This window comes from Drosophila bipectinata, chromosome XR (assembly GCF_030179905.1).
Source record: "Drosophila bipectinata strain 14024-0381.07 chromosome XR, DbipHiC1v2, whole genome shotgun sequence".
Classification (NCBI taxonomy): Eukaryota; Metazoa; Arthropoda; class Insecta; order Diptera; family Drosophilidae; genus Drosophila; species Drosophila bipectinata.
This window is the reverse complement of record NC_091735.1, coordinates 22,615,627-22,635,114: the sequence shown is the minus strand read 5'-3', so window position 1 is coordinate 22,635,114 and position 19,488 is coordinate 22,615,627. Positions and strand designations below refer to the sequence as shown.

Genomic DNA, 19,488 nt, shown 5'->3' with positions numbered 1-19,488 from the left:
CTAAGAGTGTGGGATGGGTTTTTATGGGAAGTACTTCTAAAAATACTTCCTTTGATTTTTTTCACAAAATTCTTTCATAATATTATGTATTTTAATTCCTTATTAGTAAAAGATACTCGAGATCTTTGAGATCTTACAGTTTTGGATGGGTTTTAATGGTTAGTACTTATAGATACTCCCTATGATATTTTTTTAAATATTCTTCATTATATATTAATAATTATATCTCATATTTAGTAGAGGATTCTATAGGTTTTGGAGTTCTGGATGAGTTATTATAGGTATTACTCCGAAAACTACTCCCTAGAATTTCTAAAATACTTCCCATGATGTTTTTCTTAGATTATTTTATAAACATCATGAAGATCTTTAAATTTTGGAGGGGTTATAATGGGAATTACTAAGAAAATACTCAATGAAGTCTTTAAAAAATCTTTCAATCCAATATTTCTAACATTCTTCTATCATATCATGGATAATTACTACTTATTTATAAAAGATCCTTAAAATCTTTAATTTCTGAATGATTTTGTATAGAATACCACTCTTCAGAACTTCTATCTTATAAATACTTGAACAAAACTCCATTAAAAATTGCTCCCCATTTGCAGATCTTTCAGATCTATAAGTTCTGTATAAGTTTCTATAGTTCTAGATGTTTCTTCTATCTATAAGAAAACTCCCCATTAACTTCACCCCAAAACCCCTAAACTCTTCTTCAAAAAACCCTCTCCGATGCAATTTTTCAAACATCCATTCCATTATTGTGATCAATGATATAACATCATAACTCATCATAACCAATAAATGATCCATAACTCATCTTCATCCCCAAACATTTGATTGATGAACTGTGACTTGGGAATCAAACTCTCACACTCACAACTAAAATATGCAGGATCCCCCATTGATTTGAAGCCACAAAAAAAAAACCCCAGCAGGCTTGGAATTCACAAAAAAATAATAAAGTCACACTATTAATTTGTTTTTATTTACTTTTCTCGGTTGGGCTATTTTTATTTTTTCTGTTTCGGTTTCAGGACTCAGACGATTTAGACAAATTTCAAGTTCAATATAACCAACTAGGATGCAAAATTCACAAGTGATCGGTAAGGTGAATGAAGGACTACGTCGCTGTTGGAGTCATCATCGTCGACTGTGCGATGATATTGCCGAGCTGGACAGATTGTTTGGTCAGGACGAGTTCCTATTGAATCCCCGCCGGCTATGGCAGCTGATCCAGCAGCAACAGCATCGCCAGGACGAGTTCCTTGAGCCAGAAATAATGGATGTGGAGAGTCGGATGGGGTTATTGAATTCTAGGAAGTGCTTAATAAGTCAAACGTTAATACCAATTAAAATTGAAAAGGTATATAAAAATAGTCCTGTCCTCAGTGGCTTTAGTTTCTATAATATAAGAGCTTGAACTTTGAAACTATATTTTAAGATCATTCTTACTTTGAAAAGTAAGAATTAAACAGTCCCGTGTCCGCCTAATAGTTCCAAGTTGTTTATTTTCCAAAAATCTAAGAGTTTAAGCTTTGAAACTGTTTTAAGATTCGATTTATGTTATAGAAAATAAATAACTGAAGAATTTGTTCTCCACTGGTTGTCCTTTCCTGAAAACTAAGAAATACCCTGTTCGCTTGTCCGCTTGCGTGTCCGCTTAATTCTTCTACTTGTTATATCTCCCAAACCATAAGACCTACAAGTCTGAAATTAAATACTTACAACCTCCTTCCCCTAGACGTTTAAAACCCCCAAAATAATTCGACCCTTGCGGAAGTTACTGCAACCGGAAAACTCATCAAGAACCAATTCAAAAGATAGCACCAATCCCCGTCCAGCACCCACACCATTACCTTCGCCGGAACGACGTCCCAGGATGAACTTTGGTCGTCCTCTACGAAAGTTGATGGCTCGTAACGGCGGCCAGAATCTACAAAAAAATTAAATCAGTGTGAAATCATAAGAGATGCCAAACGGTAGATGTCTTTTGGCCGAATCCTTAAGAGATCCTTGGAAGAGAAGTAAGAAGAGCCAGTGTTTTCTTAAGGATTACCCCCAAAAGCCTACCCCATCTCCTTAGCAAGTTTTGTTTCGGTTTTGGTTTCGGTATTTCGGTATTTCGTGCTGATCTCGTTATTGTTATGAATAAGTTAATAACATGGCGGAAGGCTTCTTTTGTCGTGGCCCAAAACAACTAACCAACCAACCAACCAACAACAACAACAAACACACAACAAGAGGCAACAGCGCTTATTAAATGATTGAAGCTTTTTTTTTTTTTTTGTTGGGGGGAGGTGGGGAACTCAAGCTGGGGGCCTCCATAAAAATGTTGGAAACCTGGTTCTCGTTTGGATGGCTTGGCTGGCTGGCTGGCTGGCTGGCTGGCTTGGCTTGGCTTGGCTGGTGCTTCTCCTTGTCCTCCTCCTTACTTATTCTTTGCTTTTTTTTTTTTGATGCTTCTTTTGGCTGCTTTGTGGTTTTTTTCAGCGACCACCATCAATAACAGAGGTACCGGCGACGGCCCGGGCCATATTTATGATTTGTTAAGCAACGCCGAACGTGCGAAAGGATAATCACAAGCGCCTGCTGGCACGCCCCCTTAGCCCCTTCCCAGCACACACCCCCTCTTCATCTTTTTTTTATTTTTTTACCCTTTTGCGGCATCGTGTGTGAGGCATTTCCAAAATTGAGTCAATGACTTTTATTTTTACGACTGGCTCTGGTGTGGTGATCTTGGGACTTGGTGGCGTAACTTCCATGAGATTGCTTTCAGAGGGTAAGGGCGAGATGTGGCATCCAAATCTCAGTTTTTATGACACTGCGAATTGAGCTATTAGAGCCGGACATGAGACTATTGGGTTACATAGATAATAAGCACCTGTATTTATACCCGGTACTTATCAACTCCAGATGCTGCGAGTGCGCTATAAACTTGATTATATTGATCTAAGCTTATTGCTTGTGTTTTTGGTTTAGAGTCTTGGAAGTTTGTTTTTTTTAGTCAAGTTTTGTTATTTATATCCGGTACTTCTTAGGGAGGAGTTTTAAATTGATTATTTTTAATGAAATTTCTATTTAGAGATCTTAAGAACGTTTGTTTCTTAAGTTTTATATGTTTCTGAGGACTTTTAGTTGTAGTTTGGTAGCAAGTAAGCTTTTTTATGATACCCGGTACTAATAGAGAAGATATTCTGTATAGATTCTATAGATATATGTAGATAGATCTAATCTATAGACAGACTATAGATGTAGTGTAATAGCTATAAAGGCTAAAGGATGATACGGATTATAGATAGAGATAGAGATTATAGAATATACTACTATTATCTAAAATGTATATAATTTTATTCTATAAAGCTACAATTCTTTAATAAAGGACAACTCTAATTATAGCCCAATTCTATAGGGTAATACTTTAAATTCAACATATATTACTGATATATCTATAACTGTCTATAACTCTGAAACCAAAAGAGGTTGAAATGCAAAAATTACTACAATTTTATTTCAAATTAATTTTTAGGTCACTGTTTTATATATTTCCGTATATTTTCATAGCTCTTGTCCTTCTTTTTTTTATTTTCTTTATCAAAATGGTAACAATTTTTGACCACCGGAGTTGGTAAACGCCCACATCTTAGATCCCGATCTGTGGTCCACTCAACGAGATCCAATTATGTACTACAGAATTTTTTTTGTAAAAATTCATATTCATTCCATGGCCTTTTAGTTTTATTTTTATTATTATTTATTTTTTGGGTGGTACCCGGGCAGCTGTCAAAAAAGGATGTCTCCCTGTGAGGCCTACCAGGACAGAAGAGGTTTCTGTCTTCCAAAAAGGCGAGGGGACTGTATAGGGAAATCAAGGAAGCTGTGAAAATTCCCGACTTCTTTAATGAGCGGCTTATTATCAATGGCGATGGCGATGATGCCCATTCCAATTTATTGTTCTTGTTGTTGTTGTTGTTGTCCGTTCTCGTCTCTGATTGTTAACCTTTGAATCGGAGAGGGCATTAAAAAACGTTAACAAGCTGCGTAGCGCCGTCGGCGGCGTTAATGTCGAAATTGGCGCTGGCCAGGAATGATCCACAAAAAAAAAAAAAAAAAAAAAAATACGAAATAAAAAAAAAATAAAAACAAAAAAAAAGGGGAGCAGGTATCCATTCGTGGGACTGCGAACGTGTTTCTTAATGAAACAAAGCTTGAATTTTAAATGAGGATCATAAAGAACAATGAAAATGCAAGAGAGCCAGTCCAGCAACAACAAAGCGACACCGGCGGTCAGGACAGCGCGAAATAAAAGCGCAGAAATGTTAAATAAACAATAAAAAACAATCCGCAGCAACAGCCACAGCCAGAGACACACAACCACACACACATATACCCTTTAAGCCCCCATAAGTCCCAAAAGACCCCCTAAGTCTGCCCCTCCCCCACCCACATCATCCTCCCCCCGTCGCATCCACCAGCCGTCTGTCAAATCCCAGCCAGCCAGCGGATTAAGCCCAGAGATGGATATGCTCGATCCAAAACGATCCGATCCGATTCCGAATCGAGAAACGTCACTGGGAGTGGGTACTACGAATTGTGGATCCTCTTTCAAGGGGTTTTAATTTTTTTGAAAATATTAAATAAATATTTATGGTTTAGTTTTCATTTATTACTAAATAATGGCAATAATGGCAAAGCTTCGATTGAGAGAATTCCAAAGAACCCAGGCCTAAATCATGTCCTTACTTTTCTCATCAGGTTCTTTTAATGAAAGCCAATTTTTATTAAAAATCGATGGGAATATCGATAGAAAAATATATACAATAATTGTTTTTTGATAAAAATTAAATAATTAGTTTATTTATAAAATATAGAATATTGAAAGTATATAGGTATATAGTTAAAACGATAAAAACACTTTTAAATAGGTCTCTATATATTAGTAATCTTTACTTTTAAGTGAGACCTAAGCCTTAAAATCTAAGAAATAGTTAAGTTTTAAAGTCTAAAATCTTATTCTAAACCAAAAATAAATTCCCATATAATTGTTTTCTAACGTTTTAGAGAACTATTAAAATTTGTAATAATTAGGATTATTATATTAAGGATTATCAAGATTTTCATTAAAACCAGGTTCTTGAAATTCTCTTAAAAAATACTTAAAATGTTGTATCTTTAATCATATGTTTAAAATAATATAAAAACATAATTTTTTAATAAAAAGAAGTTCCTATTGTTGTTGATAAGGTCCTATTTTTCTATAAAATTTATATTTTTAGATAAATTTTAAAATAAAACAAACTCTAATAAAAACTATACTGAGACATATTAGTGCCTCTATTTTTAAAACCATTAATAAAATCATTAAAAATAATACATATCTTACAAAAGTCTCCTATCTACCGACTATACCCCACTTGATTTTCTTAAAAGTTAGAGTATCGCTCCGATAATCATGTGGGTTGGGATGTAAAACTTTTGCCGTCACTGGTTAAAGGATTCGCAAATGATTCTGCGGTCAAAGATGAAATGAAACGAAGCCCCCAAAAACGGGTGAAGAAGGCAGAGGAGAAGAGGGTCAGAGAAGAAGAAGGGTCTTGTGAGCCGGGAAGCTCACAACCCCATAGTTGATACTCCACTGGTGCTGGCCATAATTGGTGCTCATCTTAATGGCATTAAAATTGCATTATCGCTGTATTTATTGAAACGGTTTGTTTTAACAAGATTAACTCGACGATACCACAAAATGATTAACAGCAAAAAGGTAAAAAAAAAAAATAAAGAATACAAAATAAGCCGCAAAACGGTATAAAAAAAAAATAAAGACTGAAGAATCAGAAAACGATCAGATTCGCGATTATTTATTTTTGTTTTTTTGTCGCTTGATTGGCTGTTTATTTATTTTTATTTTAAGGTTTCTGGTGGAGGATCATAAAAATCTTTTTATAACATGATTTCATATCATTTTTTAGATGATTAGATTCAATTTTCACAGCTACCGAAAGTATATACCTATAGGGGAATTAAGGATTATGAATACATTTTGATTGCGATTCCTATTGAATCACCACCAACCACCGGATGATGATGACGTTCCCTATGCATTCCGAGAACCTTTTAGATTTGATCCTACCAAGGACTTCCCAGAATATTTATTATTTATTAATATTTATGAATACAAATTAAATAAAAGAAGCAGAGCAGCCAAAAGCAGAGCCGATCAAAGGTTTATTTATGGGATCTCCATTAAGCTTTTTAATTTCATCAGGCCCTGAAATTCCCAAAAAAAAAAAAACGATATAGTTGGGAATGCGTTCAAGTTACGCACTGGTTTTGGTTTTGGTTTCTTTTTTTTATGATACTTTTCTGATAACTTTCTATTTCGTAATATTGCCAGGTTTTTGGTTGGTAGCTTTGGTAGTTATAGAGCTTTTATTAAAAATTCTTATAGAGATATATAGATTATGTGAAAGATATTATAGAGTAGCATACCACCTATTTTTAGCCTTTAGACCTTTACCCTAAGAACACCTTCTCTTTTACCTTGAACCAAACCCTATCCCTTAGATACTTTGACGCATGGAATGTTTATCTGGTAAAGATATATCGCTCCCGGATCGTGCGTCAGCGACTACAATTAACTAGATTGAATGCGGATTGCGGCGATTTATGATTTATTATCAACGGCGGTATGGGGATTTATGAGCCTATCCAGATGACCTGGCATTTGCAATTGATTGCCGTGTTGCCCAATTAAATGAAATGTCAAATGGGTAGTGCTACGTACAGTAGACTACGCACGGGACGAGCCTCCACTCGAGTATGGGGGCGTGTCACCTCCCCCCTGATCTTATCTATATATGGGAATGATAACTAAATTGATGATAAGGCCCAGCGACGACCTTGTTGCATCAGAAAATGTTGCATTATTGTTTGGCTTTTGCCGGGAAGTAATATATATATTGGGGGGTATTTGTTGCACTAATCACACTAATATAATGCTATTATATGTCTGGCGGACAACTGGATTTTTTTGTCGCAATTCACAATTTTACAAGGGTCTAATAAATACTTAATAAATTGCTCATTTATCGCAAATTGCTGGCCAATTATAAAATGATAAAATAAATGACACGAGAATTTTAAAGTGATGAGTGTAGGAATTGGGCTTTTAAAATTCTTAAATTAATGGTTTTTTTAAGTTTATAATTAATAGTTTGTTTATTTAGCATTTAAGTTTTGCTAAGCTTAAGTTTAAGGCTTTTATTTGAATTTTTAGATATTTTTTAAGGAGATGTCTTAAGAAGATTTTTGTATTCTTAAGCTATGGAACTTAAACCTCTCTTTATCTAAGACTCTCTAAGACTTACAAGCTTACAAGACTAAGTTGGTTTTTAATTTTTTATTTATTTAAAAACGAAGGGGTTTTCTTGTTTTGAACATTAATGTTTATTTTAAAGGAGTTATTTTGTATAGGTCCTCATAGCATACCTTTTCTTTTGCTAGGTATAACATGAATATTTTTTTTAAGCTTAATCGTTATTTCTTAAAATTATATATTTGATGTATTATTTTAAAAAACTATTTAAATATTGGATAGAAATTAAAACTTACTTTAGAGCTCTAAAGATATTCTATAGCTCTTAGACCAACCCCTTGAAGAAAACTTTTCTAATAGATAGCATAGACCTAGTCCCCTAGTTTCCTAATCTATTAGGCTCTTATTAATCATTAACCCCAATCATAGTGTAAATTGTAATTGCCTCTGATAGATTAGCAATTAATATATATATATATATATATAAATAGCTGTCATTTGAGGTGATATTCCCGATTTCGAATTTCATCAGGTTAAATATTTGATTAGATTGTCGCAATTACCGCGTTTTCTCACCGTGTAAGGCCTACCGTACTGGAGTGATAACTGATCCATCCAGTTAGTGGTGTGGGCGAGGTACTACATACATATAGTAACTGGCAGTGTTAATAAAATCATGTGTGAGTCATTCCGGGTGGTTGCCCCGCTTAGCGACACACACTCTCTGCGATTTGCAATCTGATTTCGTTCGTTTGCTTTTCTCACCTGGCAAGCGGCTCACCGTCGGGTTTTCAATTAACAAATGCGAGTCGCGTGCCTTGACGTCATTGACAATACCCCCAATCCTCCCCTTTCCACCCCTTAACACCTGTTCACCACCCCGTGTGAACCCCGCCGCACATTACTGACCTACAAAGGTCGTTGTTTGAACAACTATTCCGCGACAGCTCATACATAAAAAATAAAAAATAAAAATACAAATTGTATGTGTGGAGATTTCAAGAAACTTGGAATCGTTAAAGGGGGGGAATTTTTTTTTCTTTTAAAGATATACCTACCTTGTGAAATTCATTGAAAATCTAATTAATTAATTAAAAAAACAAAAACAAAAAAAGTGGGGCATTCTATCGAATTGTATTGAAATTGGAAATTATTGCCGGGGCGATGGGTACTTTTTTCTAGCTTGACTTAGGTTAGGATTTTCCACCACAAAAATTTAATGACCAACTATGGTGAAATTAGCTAAACAATTAAAATGTGATTTTCTCTTAAGTTTAAGAATAAACCACCTCACACAGGGGTCTTTCCAATAAAACAAAAAAAAAAATCAAGATGAACGTTTAAATTAATCTTTTTTTTTGTTCCCTGTATCGAAATCTCAACTGTTGCCAGGCGGCTTCAAAAAAAGTTTATTTCGTGGGTTTCTTATACTCTTTAAGGGGGTATTCAGGATTTTGTTATCAGGTTCTTACTGCTTTATAGTCTTATGGAGTTAATGGCGGTATTTTAGAGGGAAAGTATTCCCATTCATTCAAAAAAAAGACATTCATTGTCCGCTTGTAGGTCTGTCCGTAAAAATATATTGACGGAATATTTAAATATTTCAAGCTTTAATTTGACATTTATTTTAATTTTGTTTTGTAGCTTTTAGTAAATATATTTAAAATAAGTTAAAATTATCAAGTAAGTTAACAATAAGTTAAATTACCCTGTCCGTCTGTCCGTCAATATAATAACTTGATCTTAATTATTTTATTGTTTATTTTAATCACCATTCAGTCTATATATTTATATATACATATGTATAGTTTATATAACTAAAAAGCTTATAGCATCTTAGATCGAAAGACTAAAGCCTATAGATTTCATGTATTAAACCATTGTCCGTCTGTCCATATGTCCGCCATTATTGTATCTCTAAATTTTAAAGCTTTCCAATTTTAATATATTTTCAGACATATGTCTGAACACCTTATAGAATATTAAATCATAAGACTTTAGTTTATAGATCTTAAGAAATGAGGTTTTAATATTATTCTGAGACTTAATAATGAAGATTTAAAAGAAGTTTAGCCTGAAGGCCATCCTACTTAAGGTTATCCTATAAAAAGCTACAACTCTAAACCCATAAGAGTATTTCAACTTCGCCTTGTCTTCCTCCGAAAAACCAAAACCACTATCTTTTTCCCACTAATTTCTTTTTATTATGATTTTATTTATGCTATATATTTGTTGTTGTTGGGTTTGTTTGTTTTTTGTGGGTCAAGTCAAGCCGCGTCTTGTGACGTCACAAGACTGTGAGAAGACGGGGTAAAAAAAAAGATCGGCGCGTGTTTTGAATTCCGTGGCGTCATCATACCATGGCATGACGCATAACACCTGGGCCAAGGTGCGTAGGTCGTTTTCGGTGTCTTTAATTGGGTTATTAGGAAACGATGTGTGATGTGTATTTTTGGCACAAACCGATTGATGGCCATTTTTGCCATGGTTATAATTGGCAACAGAATCGGTCTATATCCCGCTCCCCTCTGTTGGCACTCTCTGTTTTCGTTTTAATTAGCCAAGTTTATTGATTTGCAATGGCAACGAGAACGCCTACACATCTGAAATCTGTCCCATTGCTGACTGATTCATCGACCCGGCTAAGATAAGATGGCTTTGGCCAGGCTCGTTGACTAATTGATTGATGGATGTCCACTGTCCACTGTCCGCGACTTTTCTTTCATTTTTTTTTTGTATTTGTTTGGCATAATTATGCGCAGACACTCAACTGGGACTGGAGACTCGTTTGTAACTCGGCGGTTCAGTTCAAAAACCTCAAAATAAAATGCAACTAAGACCCCTAAGGTCCGGACATCTACAAAAAGAAACCTCACTTAGCTCACTGGCTGTATCAAATTTTGTTTAATTGTCGGCGTTTTCAGGCGAGGCAAGTACCATATACTTGGTGTATATGTTGTATTCAGTATGCAGTCGTCTTCCCAGACATGGATTCTTCAACATTGTAAGCGCTTTTGCTGCGTTGGCATCTTGTCTCGGTAGTGCAACAGTGCCCCTCCCCTCTCCCACAATCTACGAAGAGAGTCTTCTTCATTCCTTGCAGAAGATTTTCTGTTCCCGTTTTCTGAGACCGACATCGCTCCGAGACGGGGACGTTGTTTACGCTGTAAATCGATACATTTGCACTTGGCTACTTACAAAAGTCCGCTGTCCGTTGGACAGAGGATCGCGAGCGGACAGAATGGACATGCGGACGGACAGGCGAACGGACAAGACATGGACATGAAAGAAAAACAACAACAATGGGAACGAAGACGTGATTTCTGTGCGGCTTTGATGGTGGTCAGTTTTCAATGATCATTGCATGCCACCAAAGCCCCAACAACAAGTTGCAAGATGCCTACCACGGGCAGGGGCAGAGACTGGGTTTGGAGACTCTATCTAGGGTTAGGGCTATACTATGCCGATCAAATTGCAATCCGGGGCCCACCTCATTAGCCTTATTACATGTGCCACATCAAATTAACAACCAGAAGCTGTTGCTAGTTGCAAGTTGCAAGTTGCAGTTGCAAGTTTGCAGATGTTCCAGAACAAACAGAAAAAAAAAAGGAAAAACCAGTCGTTACAAAATCTTTTTCCAACTTTTAGATGCCTCTTAGTCACTCTTAGGAATTTTCAAACAAATTTCATAAATATTTAAAACGCAAGTGTGTTTATCTTTTGTGGTAAATTTTGAGAAAGAAAGAAAGTGTTTACCAACAGAAGGTATACTATATACCCGTTCCATACCTCAACTGAAGGGTATCAAAGTAGAAACTCAAGACTAAAAACTGTGAGAGCTTTGAAAATAGAGACTTGCTCCTTTTCCCTAGAGAACTCCCCGCCCAAGATATGGTACAACCCAGAATCCCTGTAAGCCCCCAAAAAAACAATCTCCGATTTCTGGGTCATAATTTGCCCAACTTTTTCAAGTGTTATTTGAAGCTGCCGACCAAAAAAAAACAAAAGCCACCAAAAAATAAATAAAAATAAATTCAGGTAAGACACGACATGGTCAGGTTGTTGTTTTCATTCCGTCCCAAAGTGTCTTATTTTTTTTATGAGCCGTGTTGGAGTTCGTATGTAAATCAAGTGGATGCGTTTCGGTGGTACGTGTTTGGATCTTGAATTGCAATTTCAATAACAAGACACGGAACACTTTCAAGTCGAAGAGTCGAACGCTGCCAGACGAGGCTATAAGTCGAGGCGATTCAAACCCCAACTCGGTCAATGTAAAGCCAAGATTAGAGACACTCTGTTTTGAAGGTCAAAATTGCAAAATAGAACCAAGAAAAAATTGCATTCTTATCAAGGGCATTAGGTATTGTCTTTCGTTTGGGGAAGCCCCTTTCGAGTTTACTCTGGCATTCTTTGAGTTTCTTGTAAAAATATTGACTTGGAATACAATGTTTATAAATAAGCAAAGTTCAATGTTTGTTTTGGTTTACTTTGTGTTTGGAATAAGAGCTTGGGAATTGCGAATAGTTTTGCTGGTTTCTTAGAGGTTATTATTGCAAATATTCAAAGTATTAGTAAGATATTCCTAAACCTATCTCTAAAAAGGTATATTAATTGATTTATATATTTAGAAATGCCGAAATACTAAATTATAGATCTAGAAAGCCTTATAATTCACATAGGAAAAAGATAACACCTCTTAAAGGGGCGTAATACCAGTGACGAAAGCACATCCTTGGACTAAGATACAAAAAAAGTATATTTGAGATCAAATTATTTGATAATACATTATTTAATTTAATCATAACTAAAACCTACTAAAAAACCTCATATATATGTAAAAATTCCAGTGACAAAAGCTCTTCCTTGAGAAAAAAAATACCATTAAAAAATAAAGTATTCCTGTAATATTTGATATTAATTCCTACTAAAAATCAATAAAAGACATAATTTAAAGCCAAAATTCCAATGACGAAGGCACATGCTTGAAACAAAATACCCCAAACAAGTTTTTTTTTAATTCTGTTAAGAATTTCATTAAAATTAAAGTATTTTATTGATCTTTGGTATCAATACCTATTAAAAACCCATAAGCAAAACCTCATTTTAATTTTTTTTTCCAAATACCAGTGACGAAATAATTAAATTAAAATAAAAAACCCATCACCTCAATATTTCCCGTAAATTCCCTGGGACTTTTCTGCATCTGGGTAGTAGGCCTTGATCGAAAAGAGTCATCCAAAAAAAAAGGTTAAAATAAATGACGAAAAAAATGTCCAAAGTCCAAAAAAGGAAATCACAGTGTGTGGAAATGGTCAGAAGCCGCCACCAATGCCGCCAAAAGACAGATCTCTTTTTTTTTTATTTAATACAACGCAGGCAATTGGAATGCCGTTCCGGTTGCCCAAAAAAAATTAAAAATAAAGTAAAAAAAAATTTAAGAGAAAAAAAAACCAAAAACAAAGGCAAAAACCCAAGCCAAACGAGGCAAAAAAAAACAAAAACATTAATTGCTCATCAATTGCTGGGAAAGGCTATCCAAACGAGTCCAAAGCAAAAAAGCATCCCAGCATCGAGACCAGAAAGCAAAAAAAACCAACAATGTATATATTGAACCGAAAAACTGACCCACACAAACACTTGTTGTTAGTCTTTAATGAAAATTAGCAATGATTTTGAATTTTTTTTTGGCTTTGGGGGAGACGAGGGGCAAGGCCGTTTTGTTCCAAAATGCCTATGCAAATTTCGCAAAAAAAAAAATTTATTTTTGGCATCGATGATGATGCGAACAGAATTCGCATTTTTATTTTTATTTACCCTTTTTTTGTTGTTGTTGTTGTTGTTTTGTGTGTTTGGTGAAGCAAAGTCGAAACGGAAGTGTTTTCGCGATGTGTAAGATGGTTCCAAACTCGAATCCGAGTGAAGTTTTGCCGATCCATTCCAAAAGTCAAGAAATTCACACGCGATGAGTTGGCTTCCTTTTTGCCAAAGAAACGGATGGATGAAGAAACTCAATCCCGGAAAAGGGGTATTTTTATGAGAAAATATATGGACCATGAATTTCAATAAAAATTAGTAAAAAATAGATCTACTTTTTATATAATATAATTATATAAATCAATCATATAATCAATTTCATATAATCTCTTTGAGAAGCTTCATTATTTTATTTAGTAAATAAATCCTTTCACAAAATCCCTAAAGCTTTTGATAATATTTTTCCCACAATTAACTTTTACTTTTAATATTTACATGTGGCTCTGTTTTTTCTTTTTTTTTTAACATTTAATTTATCTAATCAAGTTGCGTTTTTTTTTTGCGCCCAAGTGCATTTTGTTTATTTTAACCGATTATATGGCTTATTATTATTACATTAAATGGTATTTTATGGTATTGTTTACAAATACTATAGGTTACAATGTAATGAGGTTATAAAGAGGTAGAGAGAAGTTTGTTTTTTACAAGTACTTCGTATAGATATTAATTTTGGACTAAAAATCAATTAAATAATAAGAAAAAATCAAAAGAAATGAAAGAGATTTTAGAGAAAAATATAAAATAAAGCCTTTAGTGTAAATTTATATTTAAAACAAGAAAGAAAAATTAATTCATTTAAATAAGCTATCAAATCTACATAATCGATTACTTTTGCTATCAATTTTTGAATGATTTTTAAATTGTGTTCAAGCATTGAACACTATTTTTTATAGAAATTCGTAGGTTAGAGTTTCAAGGGATCGGACCCATGAAATATGAGTGAAACAGCATAATCTAAAACCGATCCCCTGCAGCCTAACACAAACATAAGCATCATAAATAACACAAACATAAGCGCATCCGCTTATCGCACTTGAGAAAGGGTCGCATAGCATGTCAACGTGCAGTGCGTTGATAAGTAGTTTTCAATAGTTTTAAGATTCTCATGTATCGTACTTATAAGAGAACTTTGACGAATAAAATCAGTTTCCATAAGGAGCTCATTGGAGTACGACCTTTATTTTGGGGCTCCTCTTAACATTTGGTCCTTCGGGGCACCCTGACGTTTTCCCCCCTGTGGTAAGAGACTCAGGGTTAAAAAACCGGCACCTATAAGTGGCTGTAGAAAAAATGCTCAGCACGGGGTAGCTAAAAAATAAGACTGCGATCTGGGTAAAAAAGAGCCCAGTTTAAAAACCGTAGTCCTCTGTTGTTTCCCCCCAAGAGGTAAGGAACACAGAGAATAAAATTATATAAATGCACAATGGGCATAAAATAAAAAAAAAAAATTATAAAAATGAGTCAAAAAAAAAAAAAAGGCTCAAGGAGTATTCTCAACCGTATTTTGGGGCTCCTATTAAAATTGGCACCTAAATAGTGGCTAGATGTGCATTGACACAGTCAGTCAAAGGTAGCTAAGATGGCTGCGAACTGGGCATAAAAGAGCTCAGTGTAAAATCGTAGTCCTCTGTCGTTTCCCCCCAAGTGGTAAGGGACACAGAGATTGAGAATTGCGAGCAATAAGTGCGTTTTTTGTTTAGCGCAGGGCTATCCGAGGCCTGAGTCGGAATATTTATTGAAAATCTTTGGGCTGGAATTCAGCCATCGGATCTCCAAAGCGATACGGCGCGAGGAGTTAAAAACACAACTTGTGTAAAAAAAAAAAAAGTATGTTTTTCCGGAACAACACCGGAAATTCATAAATATTGAAAATAATGTACGGCGTGTTCGAGGCCAAATATCGAGCAAAAATAAAAATTCGGGTTCCTGGGAACAACGACAGCCAAAGTCTTTGGCATTTTATTCGGCGGGTCCAACGTCTGCGGCAGGACCACCGAGTAGAAGAACAACATCAGCGGCAGAAAAAACAACCAGCTACACCATCAGCAGCATCCAGTGCGGATCCTTTTACATAATCTTCAGGAGGAACACGCATCAATATAGAAAATTTTAAAACTTTATGGTATGGTAAAACTTAAAAAAAAAAATATTTATAATTTAAAAAATAATGATAAAAAAAAAAAAAATTGACAAAGAAGGTAATAATTTAAAAAAAAAAAATGCAATTTGAAAAAAAAATTTGCCTTCAGTAAAACTAAAATTTTAATATTACAGTCCACTACATCGAAGAAAAAATAAATTTTTCTGAGTAAATCTAAAAAAAAAATAAAATTTTCAAAGTAAATCTAAAATGAAAAAAAAATATATACTAAGGCACTTTTGTGGCCCCTTGCAGGATGTTCAAACATTAGGTTGAACATAACCAATAAAAGATTAAATAATTTTAAATATTCTTAAATAATTCATTCACAAATTATTAAAAGAAAAAAAATGTATTTAAATAAATACAAGAACAAAAATAAACATTTATACAGTCCACTAAAAATTATAATCGATGAAAAGGTTAAAGTAACATCAAATTTATCCAAAAAATATTAATCCAAAACACATAAAATTTACGCCTATTTTTGTGGCCCTTTCCAGAATGTTCAAGCATTGAACACTATTTTTTATAGAAATTCGTAGGTTAGAGTTTCAAGGGATCGGACCCATGAAATATGAGTGAAACAGCATAATCTAAAACCGATCCCCTGCAGCCTAACACAAACATAAGCATCATAAATAACACAAACATAAGCGCATCCGCTTATCGCACTTGAGAAAGGGTCGCATAGCATGTCAACGTGCAGTGCGTTGATAAGTAGTTTTCAATAGTTTTAAGATTCTCATGTATCGTACTTATAAGAGAACTTTGACGAATAAAATCAGTTTTGAAACGGAACTCATTGGAGTACAACCTTAATTTTGGGGCTCCTCTTAACAAATTGTTTATTATTATTTAAAGCATAAATGAATAAAACTTAAATAGATAAAAGACTTAATATAAAAGTAAATAAATAAATCTAAAATATTTTAAATAAATATAAAAACTGAATAGAAAAGAAAATCAATCAAAAAGCTACCTTCCCTAGGCTTTAAAAATAGAAAAAAAAAATTAATAATTAAAAAGGTAATTCCCAGGGCCCTCCATCATTTTAGGGCTTAGGTGGTAAAGGGAGTGCGAGCAAGAGGGTGGTGGCCGCTGTGTGGGTGGTTATGGTAAGGCGTGTGGCTGCCCGACCCACCTGACCAGGTTATGAAGGTTTGAATCACCATGTATTGGATCCCCGGATGGCTGCTCGTCTGCCTCCGTTTGTCAAGTGACTAACCCAACCACCCACTCCGCCACTACAATCGCCCCCACCCCCACCCCAACCCCAACCCCACACCAACGTATAACTATCGGGTCCACTACACCGCTTCGCAGCGACCGAGGCAGCAGCAGAGCGGCTGCTGTTGACAGTCTGCCAAGCGCAACTGGTCGTTGCTGTCGACTGCGCTGTTAGCAGCGTTCCCAGCGGCGCACGCGACTCTTGTTGACACATTCCGGCTGCGCGAGCAGCACTGCCGGCGCGCAGCTGACGTCGCAGCAGAGTACGCAGCGGCACGCGATAAAGTGCGACGTCGCTGTCGCAGTCGCGCTTTAATTAGTCATAGAAGCCCCGTTACTCTTGGGGTCTTGGGAACCCACAAAATCCAAAAAAGGGTTACTGATTCCCGAGGGAGAGGGTGGTGGGTGGGTCGGACTTATGACTCTAAATGCTAATTACCAAGATAATATCAATTATGTTGCCAAAAAATTGGGTATTAATATTAATAACCAATGATAAAAGGTGAGGATATGCGAGAGCTCCCCCCCAATATTCCCCCCTTTGGCGTGTATTATCGATTGTTTGCTCTTCGGGGTTCTGATAATAAATCAACGGCAATTACAGTGAAATTCGCAATTGGCTGCCAAGTGAACGTCACGGCAAACATGACACCTACGTCAGTGGAGAGTGGAGACCCACCCACCCATAATCCCATCCCCCATTCATCCATACATCCATCCATCCGAAAGTAATCCCAAATCATACAAAATGTCAATGGTTATTTTTAGAAACAATTGGTGGGTGGTGGAAGGTGCCTTGGGGTGCTAGGTACTAGGTATTGAGATACTGAGGTGCCTGGTACTGCCCATTCTAGCCCACCTATCTAGGTGTTAAGCCATACGGATAATCAGTTGACGGATAAACTTTGACATTGGTTCTAATAAATTGAGTGATAAGATATAGTATAAACAAGACATTCTTATAATATTATTTGTATGATGATATTAAGTCTATAGATTAGACTTTTCAGTCCCGAATCTTATCTTTTTCTTTAAAAATTATCATTCAAAAACCTTTAAGATTAAAAACTACTTAAATGTAATGAGTTTTAAATAGGTTATACTATTTTATTTTAAAGATCTTAAAACCCCCCTTGTGGAAAAACTTTTAATTGGGAAACACCATTGAATCATTTGGTATTTATTTTGGCTTCAAGTAACATTATGGATGACCACTCGAAAGACTCAAACACGATCATGCGTAATACCCCCCCTTAAGATTATAAGTAATATTTTGTATAACTTGGCTTACTGGCAAATAAAGGCAATTGTGATTAATGGGTGAATTGAATCGAGTGCCAAAATATAAATTCTGCTGCTCGTGGGTGTCACTCTGACTCATTATACCGTCTGTCTGGTCTGTGGGGTTCGAGCGAAAAAATGCTCCAGTTTGTGTACCCCCCCAACTCTATTCGATAACTGGTAGTATCCATTAATTTATCTGAAGGGGTCGTCTCGTTGCTTATTCATTCATGGTTCGGTATTAGTCAACCAACCGAAGCGAAAGACAATTGCCCAGCAATGGGGTGATTTCCCCTACAAACCTAAACCCTCAAAGAATTCATTAATGGCACGGGCACACAAAACTTGTGACGACGACTTGGTGGCTGATAAGGGGCGAGAGTTCAATGGAAAAGTTGCCAGAATTAGTGCTAACCGAGTGTTGAATCAAAACATTTTATTGGCTCGACTCGGCTCGGGTTCTTAGGGCCCCCTAATTATAGACCCGCAATCCCATCGATCTTCAAACCTGGCTATAAACTGTCGCCCACTTTGTGTGCCTTATAAACTTTTCCACGCGACCTTATCGCTAAAACGCGTCATCGTCGGCCAAAAAACTCAAGACCTTATTAGCACAATTACTCTTTTAAAAGGGTGAATAGCATTCCCAATTGTAATATTTTTTGATTTTTCATCTTAAAGGATCTTAAAAGTCTAAAAATCTAAAGTAACTCGGTTGGCCTACAAGATATTAAGCTTAAACATGGTATAGTTATGTATTTCGGTAATCTAAACTATCATATAGATTGAGATCTTACCCACTTAGAGTATTATAATCTTCGACTTGACTTTCCTATAATATCAACGTCGTGTCATGCATTGATTTCTCTGATAAAAATATATAAACTTAAAAACAATTTCCCAGGCGATGAGTCTTGGGTTCAAAGTTCGAGATGATCGTATATATGGGCAATGCCACAACAAAAAAGCAATTAGCCATTAATTGCAGGTTCGTGATATCACTTACCCATGACAGACTGTATAGTTAGTATATGAGTATATATTTGTTTATACCATATCTCATGAAATTGAATTGTAAATCAGAGCCAAGAGATCTTGTACCATCGATAGTGTAGCGCCTCAAGAACCCAACTCTATAAAACTGACGGGTCCGGCGAATTGAATTGTAAATCTTGGAAACCAGTTCCCTGACCAACAAAAATGTGCGTCAATCATCATTTCTTGCTTTTGGCCAAATGATCTAATTACGGTGGAAAGTTTTTATTTATTTTTTTTTTTTTACTTTTTTTTTTACGTTTTTGATGGCCCGGGGAAATGTTAACTCTTGATGGCGTGATGAGAATGTGTAAATGAAAAGCGCAACACAAGATTTGATTTGATTTTTCAAATCAAGTGTCAATTGCTATGTAAATAGGGCATGAAATTAATTTGCTAACATGGGGGTTTGATTTTTAAATAAATTATGCCTTCTGGGGGGAGAAAAATGTAAGAAATGGTTGTTTTTTAGACGAGGATTTTAGGAGGATACGATTTAGGAATAAAAAAGTCATTTGTGATATATTATATAGGTCTTTGAAGGACATAATTGGTGTATTTATTTAAGAAAAAAAATTTACAATAATACATATAAAAAATATATACAAATTCGATACAAAATTAATAGTTTGTTTAATAGAGTTCCAAACTTCTTAGGAGTTCATAGAAA

The 19,488-nt window shown here is 35.4% G+C and overlaps 1 protein-coding gene across 1 annotated transcript; it reads left to right on the top strand.

Moving 5' to 3' along the window:
- Nucleotides 1-981: 981 nt before the first annotated feature.
- Nucleotides 982-2,280, top strand: LOC108125867 (uncharacterized). Its single transcript, XM_070283171.1, has 2 exons — nt 982-1,369; nt 1,748-2,280. The coding sequence occupies exons 1-2, from the start codon at nt 1,088-1,090 to the stop codon at nt 1,952-1,954; spliced, it is 489 nt and encodes a 162-aa protein (XP_070139272.1). The 5' UTR covers nt 982-1,087; the 3' UTR covers nt 1,955-2,280.
- Nucleotides 2,281-19,488: the final 17,208 nt, after the last annotated feature.

Bases quoted from the DNA above. Each gene is read 5' to 3' on its own strand.
- LOC108125867 (XM_070283171.1), top strand. From the start codon at position 1,088: ATGCAAAATTCACAAGTGATCGGTAAGGTGAATGAAGGACTACGTCGC. The intron at 1,370-1,747 runs GTATATAAAAAT...TCCTTCCCCTAG, and splicing joins TACCAATTAAAATTGAAAAG to ACGTTTAAAACCCCCAAAAT.